The sequence below is a fragment of the Pezoporus wallicus genome, unplaced genomic scaffold (genome assembly GCF_028554395.1).
Source record: "Pezoporus wallicus isolate ANWC-B61680 ecotype Strahan unplaced genomic scaffold, APGP_CSIRO_Pwel_v1 contig_8333, whole genome shotgun sequence".
In the NCBI taxonomy this organism is placed as follows: domain Eukaryota; kingdom Metazoa; phylum Chordata; class Aves; order Psittaciformes; family Psittacidae; genus Pezoporus; species Pezoporus wallicus.
In genome coordinates, this window is record NW_026637037.1 from 1,127,032 (window position 1) to 1,135,080 (window position 8,049).

Sequence of the window (8,049 nt, forward strand, 5' to 3'; positions counted from 1 at the left end):
ACTTTTTTTAGCTTACAGGAAACAGCAAACAGGAAAGACTAAATTCTTTCAGAAAACACAATGTATTTGCTTCCTCTGTTATTCACTTAATTTACTCTGACTCACAGTTTGCTCTGGAATAAGCAACCTAGAAAAGCCAGAATTTATAGAGAACAGAACCACCTAGCTTTAATGTGTGATGAACCATACCCAACAAGAAAATTCCAGCTATTTTAAATCCTGTTCACTAGGAACAAAAGGTCAAATGCTACATTAACTACAAGCTTATGGGCCTTCATGTGACTGGAGCTTTAATGGCCTTGACATTGTTAGCATGTTAATTTTAATCACTGGATGCTCCAAGATGGACTAGGCAAAGGGAGACAGGCAGCATTAGTTATAGCTATTCTAACAGGTTTTTATTCTAAGGCTCTTTGTCCACTCTGCTGTCTTTCATGACTCAGCTATAACAATGTAACAGAGCACTCCCACAGCAGATTTTCACTAATAGCCTGTAAATCTCCCATCCTCCTATTTTGTTAATAAGCCTAGTATCTGAAGGTTATTATGCTGATTAAAGTCTGATAAGTATACAACCAAAGCAGGTGCTACATCAGAAGTGGCAGTGCAGATTTTCCTTTGTTGCTACTTCATCAGAGCTCTCATTCAGAAGGATCAACTCAAGTGAGAAGAAAGCTTAGGGGTTACGTACTCATATCAGAAAGATTTATCCTGAGACACTCACTAAGCAGTAGGCAATAGAAAGAATGCATTTTATTAAGTGTGTGTTCTGTCAAGACTAGTACAACTGAATTCTTCCTCAAAAAGGCCCAAACCTGCAATCATGAGCTCCACTTCAACATTGCTGGAATGATGTGCTAGAAATGTGTCCATGAACGCTCAACAGGTGCCCAGAGCAGTCTATAAGCAATTGCCTAGCAGGACGGCATTATTACAACTGATTGTCACACATTCAGCTCTGCTTACATGGAATTGTTGTAGTTGGACACAACACCTGGACCCTCTCCTGGGGTTGGGCTGCGGAAACAGGGGTTGTTCATGTTGCAGAAGATGCCATGTAACCATGGCAGTGTTCCTGCAGATGGCATTGCCTTGTTTGGGAAGTGACCTAGAGTATAGAAACACAAAATATCAATGATTAAGTGTCTTTTCTAATGCAGCCTGTGGGAATCTAAATAGGAGGAGAGATTAGCTTACTACAGAAGGAACACAATGGAAAACATATAGGTTTCTCTTTTATTAAGCCAAAAAGTAAGTCAGTATAAGCAATATGGCTATTTTCAACTGAAATAAAGTCTGAGCTAATTTTTTTTTAACAGATTTACAAAAAATCTATAACTGGATACACTCTTGAGACCTTATGTAAGTCTGATCACAAACCATCTCACAAGAAAATTAGAGCTTCCCCACACACACTGATTCTTACAATCTATGGCTATAAATAACTAAACTACTTGAAGCAAAATCTGTTCTTTTGCTGCTGGAGAATAATACTCAGCAAACAGGTCCCAGTTCCTCTATCTGAGAACATCTAGTCATTATCTAGCACAATTCAGAGCATGAAAGTATTTAAAATGTTCTTACATTCATGTTGGCGATAAAGTGGATTAGTTTTCCTCAGCCAGACAAGGGCAAGAAATAAGGACAGAGGCCATAGGAGCTCCACCAGTAAACGAAGCTGGGAAAAGAAGAAAAAAATAAATACAAAGTAAATTTTACAGTTGAACCATGTATAGAGTCACTGGCTAGAAGGCTGAGGCCTGTTCTCACAGCAGCAATGCTCAGTGCAGCATGTACCCATGGTTATTTCTTGCCTGTTTCATCACTTGGAAAGTACAAGGATTTCATCAGAGCCCCACAAAGCATCACCATTAACTAATTCAGCAGCTTCCCCCCTCTTCTAAAGAAACATTCAAGCATCCTGACTGAGGTAAAAAGAGGTGGCAGGTAGTACTAAACTGCCAGACAGACCAGATGTTAAGTCCAAATAGTTTTTATACAAAGAGGATGACTACAATAATACAGGAAAACAGATGTAAGAGAGAGAAAGTGTAAGGTTTCTTTTTATCCACACTTTTACGATGTAGGCTGTCAGTGCACTGTGCTTACCAAAGGTAAAAGACCTTGGCATAAGCTTACATTCTTTGATCTTTACTTTAGCCTTTTTGTCGTAATTCATTTCCACATTATTAGTTTTCTAATACAGGTAGAAATGTATACATGAAGATCAAACACCTTATTCAATAACACAGAAGACCCCATCAAAGGCCACTTGATTGCCCAGATCATTCAACACACTGGGAACAGTCACCAGCTCCCAGTCATGTCAGAAAATCAAGGGCACTGCTTTACCACAGCGCAACATCCTGCCTGGTTTTTGGTCTGTTTCCTCCACTCCTGTGTTTCAGTCTGTTTTACTGCCTCTGTGCGTTTTGGCAGAAGTTTGAAACTACAACCCTTTGATCCTGTGACACAGGCACTGGGCTCTAAGAACCAGCTATGGGATTTCTGTGTCCAGCCACGTGGCACTTCTTTTCTCCTCCCTACAAGAGCCAAGACAAACTCTTCAGAACCAGGGTTGTAGCACACACACAGGAAAGCGCTCCCTGTCTCCTTTCCTTTGCTCTTGCCCCCCTGACTGGGCAACAAATATGTAACAATAATGCATACAGCAGCAGAGCCAGAGACAAGATGGGTCACGTGTGAATTCCACCACCCCACCCCCCCCCCCGAACCAGTGCAAGGCAAAAGATACTCCACAGCTTAATTAAGAACAGGTTTTTGGAGCTGCCCTATATTTTTCCACTATAACTCTGTCTAATAGCTTTAGGTAAGCACAGCTTATGCTTACTAAAAAAGGGTAGAAAGCTTTATACCAGGCAACCATTTCCTATTTCACACCTTTTCTCTTAAGGCTTTCCTTTTAAAACAGAACAACAAACCCCCACACATACCTAGGAAGTTAAGTATGCCTGGTATTTTTAAAGGCAGACTAAATCTTACCAGCAGCAAAGGGCAGATGACACAATTACTTGAGAAGGAAACCTGCCATCGTGCAACTCTTCTCCTGACAGCAGCTGTGCACAGCTCAGAACAGTGTTACAGACCATTCTCAGCAGGGGTCCACAAGTTCTTATCAACACCCATGGCCATCCAGCTGCTAAAATGTTTGGGACAAACACTACATACCCAAAAACTCAGAGGGGTAAGAACTGAGAGGCTCCCTAGTTATCATCTTTGCTTCAAAGTTACTCTGGATTATTGCTCAGATGTCTACCCTTACTTCATTCCCAGGAAACACAAAATCCTCAGGCTTGAATTCAGTAATTCCTTTCTGTCTGAGCTAACTAGTTTGGAAGGGATGAAGGCTAAAGTACAAAGGAAGCTTTCTTTCAAGCTGGTACACAATGTGTCATGCGACAAGGACAGAGAAAGTGCTGTTAGCCTTATGATTCTTTCCTCTGATCCTTGTCCTAAGGACACACAGATGTCTCAGAACTCACTAGTAGGATGAGAGAGCAGCCCATAAGCCTGCAGAACCACAAGATAAACAGCCAGAAATCCCAGCAATATGCACAGAGAAATGTAATATCCAGATGGAGCTGTAAAGGACCAAGCACAGTGATAGGACCATGTAAAAGTGACAAGCTTAACTGGCCGTGGATCAGCCGTTAACTCTGTAATGAAGTTTTTCCTCTTGTGAACTAGACTAAATGAGAAACTTGAGTAGAAGACTGGATATGCCTCCATTTACAGTACTACATGATGGTTAACATAAACCAGGCAGGTTTTCCCCGAAGACATCTTCTAGTTACTTCTGACATTATGGGGTTTTGTTTTGGTTGCCTTGTTTCTTGGTGACGACAAAAAAGCAGGTAGGTTTATATACTTGGAAAAGGACATGATTTTTACTAACTCGTAAAGCATTTTACTCTTCAGAGTGGAGAAAATATTTCTCTGTTGTGGATTAGATCACTGTTCTTACAAGCTAGCAGTGATCATCAGAGAAAGGGATCTCTGGCAACAGCACGAAACACCAAGTTAACATTTTTATAAGTTTTTATAAAAAAAAGAGAATTCGTGAAACCTAAGCAGGCACTTCAGGTCACATATAGGAGCACATTTGCCCAAATGAAACAGTATTTCAAACACTAGTAATACTGAAGAATTACATAAAGATCCATTTGCTAAAAATTAAACCCAATGACTTCCAATTCTCTCAGTATATACATATGAAGATCAGAAAAACATGGGTTTTATGTTTGGTGAGGGTTTTGGGGTTTGTTTGTTTGGGAGTTTTCTCTGAACTTGAGAACTAAACTACTACAGCTCCCTGACAATCAGTAAGCAAAGTCCAGCTTCAGAAAGGGGTAATGTAGCTCAAGTATGGATTGGTGACTTGATACTGTGTTAAATCATGAGCTAGCAACATCACATTAATCAGCTCTTGATGCAACGTAGACTGTGGAGAAAGTCTACTGGGAAGCTATGGCAAGACATTCAAATTTGTCTATGAAGAAAATCAGATAATCCTTTGATCCTGGCAATTTCAGCATGTGAGTCATTCCTAACGACTAAAAGCAGGTCACACAGATAAGCACTGCAACTCACCCCATGGTTCAGTTTGACCCTATCGATCTCTTATTATGGCCAAATTGTTTGCATGACTGTTACAACCTCACAGACGCCCTAAAGTACATTTCTATTATTTTTAGTTTGAAACAGGTAGTTATCTCTAGGAATCTCAACAAGACTTCCTTTGCTGGACAGAAGTAGTTGCAGTACAACAAATGACCAAGACCCTAGTTTGAGGTTTTGGTTGAGACTAAGGAAATTTGGCTTGAAGGGGAAAAGAGCAACGATTTAATGCAAAGTAACAGATAAATTTGTTCTAAGACAAAGTATAACAAGATCTAAGAGGATGTGAAAGGATTTAAAACACTTCTGATTTATGTCATTCAGACATACTAAAAAAGATAAAATATGTGTGAATTTTAGGACCTTCACTGGATTCAACTCTAAGAGCAGCTGTATGTGAGAAGCTAAAATTAGGAATCAAACCTCCTCGAGCTGTATGATGCCCGCAATGATTTCTAACAACAGATCTTTTTATGTGGAAACACAAAAATATTATTACCCACAGCTATTCCCTTGGTCCCCAATACTATTTGTAAAATAAACCCCTGATATGAGTATTCTATGTTTAGACTGTAAAGAGCACCTTTGAAAACTGCACCAGACAAGATCCCAGACGCAGGCCCAATCGATCGCACTGGATCCTTTAAGAAATTGGTGATTTTTACATGCTGATAAACGTACCAGTCACTTCATCCAATGGAGTGCATGGTCCAAAGCTGAAATCCAAGAATATTACTTTACCTTTTGTCTTTTCCGGAGGATCCAGTTCTTCCAGAGGAGAAGTCCAACTTGCCTGAAGAAGCTCATTCTTCTGTATCAACACTTCTGGTTAACCTGTTGCAAAGGTTGTATTGCCATTTCTCAGCTGACAGAAACAGACCCCAGAGCAAAATAACAGCTTTCTGTTCTTAGTTTATGTTATCATAGAGATTGGTTCCCTTCATTGTCTTCACCATTTCATTTTGCACTTGATACACTATCATACATGAAAAATCATGGTTTTCCTTTGTTTGAAGGCTGTTTCCTGTGACATATTTATCAGCAACAAAAAGCAATAGAGAGGAAAGGCATCTCTTTCAACTGAAAAAAAGTCATTAACATTGAATCCAGCTATTCACTTGGACTTGCAAGTAATGAAAGCAGTTAGTTGTTGTATTCTTTATCCGATTAAATCTGTGCTTTCAAACTATTTTTCACAATAAAAGGTGGATTTACAACTGGACATTAATTTATCTAAAACTGGTTAGTTATTATGCTAAATATCATAACTAGGTTTTCTATTCAGACATGGAACACAATATGCAATAAATGCATATTGATTAACTCAGCCTGGAATAGGTTTTGTAAAGACAAATCCATTGTGTTGCCATTTTTTTAAAAAATACAAGATCTTGTATTTTTACGCCTTTAAATTTGGCAATTCCCACTACATTTTTAGCAGGGATACAACAGAATTTAAAACCTTATATGCTCTGTTTTCTAGGTTCATGACTCATTTTAATCACCATGAATTCTGACCTTCAAAAAGAAAAGGAGAATGGGACCTATACATCTAAATACCAGGTACAGGGACCTGTTAAAAAATAAACTATTTGAATTTGCTACCTGTATCAGCTTTCTACTTCAGAGTTGCCTTATGGGATTCAAATGACTGAAGAGCAGTTTCTTCATGAATGGCTGTTAACTGGCAGAGTGTGGAAAAGGAAGTGGAAATTAAATATTGGAAAACACTTTCTAAATGTAAGAATGGTGAAGTACTAGAACTGATCAGATGGGAGGGCTGTGGGGCTTCTGCTGCTGGAGATTACTCAAACCTCTATCAAGATTTAAACAGGTGAAACTGCTGATTTGTTGAGCCTCTCTTACCACTACTGTTCTAGAATTTTGTTTCTTAAAAATCTACTAAGTGAAGGAGATTTTGTCTGATTGTAAGAGATAAGGTTTGGAAAAAGTCAAAATACTTTGGCCTAATCTGTGACCAAAGCATTAGTTAAAAGCTAACAATCAATCAGTAATAATGATTTGACTGGCTCAGAAAATCATCTCAGGTCCACATTTTATGAACTGAAAAGGAAATCAGACTTCAACCAAGGAGGAGGTGGGGAAAGGGTTGGCACCAGCCCTACTATCTGGAGGTAGTGAGCCAGTAAGTGGCTGTGTGGTGCTAGTTGCTGGCTGGGGCTAAAGCACAACAGGTGTTTAGTTTATTTGGGATCAAATAAACAAAGCAACAACTATGCAGAAAAGATATCTGTGCAAAACTAATGATGCCAGAACTTGAAGAATTTCCCGTATTTTGTAGGTCAACAGTTTCATCCAATTTTCAGTGTCATTCCACCAGCTCTAACTGCTTAATTACAGAGCACCACAAGAAGTGAGACTGGCTATAAAAAGCTACTGCTGTTGTAAAGAGTAAATGGATTAACACTTGATGGTCTGGAGAGGTATGACAGCCCCACACTGAGTGGATAAAAGCTAAAGCAAACAAAAAACCCACAGCTTGATGACTTTGCCCAACACCATGATTTGAAATATGATCTTAATACCACAGACAACACTGTGATCTTAACCATGCACCATGACATGCAGAAGAGGACCAGTTTTGGTTTGGGAGATCAAGATTCACACTGATGGGATGTGAAGCCTATTTCAACCCATTATGAGAGGAAACATTATTGAAGTCTTGACATTGAGGCCAAAGAAATGGATCCAGAGGAGTAAGAAATGATGTATTAAAATAGTTAAATGCGAGTCCTCCCAGAGTTTGCCACATTGTATTTGTGCAAAAGGTCATCCAAGCATGTAGTAACAGAGGCCAAGTTTGCAAGCCTAAGTGTAAGAACAGACACCACTTTCACAAGGCTGACACTAGAAAACCAATCTAGATTGATTATTTGAATGCTGAGCGTGCTCAGCAGACAGAAAAAGCTAAATTTAGACACCTTCTTGAAAAGCAGCATATCTAGTTCTTATTCAGATGTTTACACAATCCAGGGTCCTTCTGTGGAACTAGGTGCTGGGAGGGTTTAAGAATCCAGGAATAAAACTGGCTGAGCATCAGCAAGAAAAGACAATACTTCTGCAGTTTCACTAGTGGCAGTAGGTTCTGTATATTTACAGACTGATGGCTCTAAGAACATTCTTACATGGAAAGCTGTCCTATATTTGGCTGCAAGCAAGTCCCAGCAGTCACCTCAGGTATTTCCAGTGAGGTTCTCTTCACAGAATTGCCAACTATGGGTAGTCAGATGGCTTTCTGACACTGCTGCATAACTCAGGCTCTCCAACCTGCTGCTGTTCTGCTGAATGAACCCTGCTGCTGAACAAATGAGGAAGAGCCAGTTTAGGTCCAGCTCCCCTCGCCTTCCTCTAAATCCTAGACTGACATTGCAATCTTTCTGCAACAGCTGT

At 39.6% G+C, this 8,049-nt stretch overlaps 1 protein-coding gene across 1 annotated transcript in view; it reads right to left on the bottom strand.

Annotated features, from left to right (window-relative positions):
• ABCA4 (ATP binding cassette subfamily A member 4) overlaps positions 1-5,475 on the bottom strand; it is a 72,099-nt gene extending 66,624 nt beyond the window's left edge. Inside the window, exons 1-3 of the mRNA XM_057402749.1 lie at positions 5,380-5,475; positions 1,585-1,678; positions 967-1,108 (exon numbers count right to left, since the gene is read on the bottom strand). Of these exons, the coding sequence (XP_057258732.1) occupies positions 967-1,108; positions 1,585-1,678; positions 5,380-5,445 (302 nt within the window). The 5' untranslated portion in view covers positions 5,446-5,475. The remainder of the gene's footprint in view (positions 1-966; positions 1,109-1,584; positions 1,679-5,379) is intronic.
• Between the last annotated feature and the right edge of the window lie 2,574 nt (positions 5,476-8,049).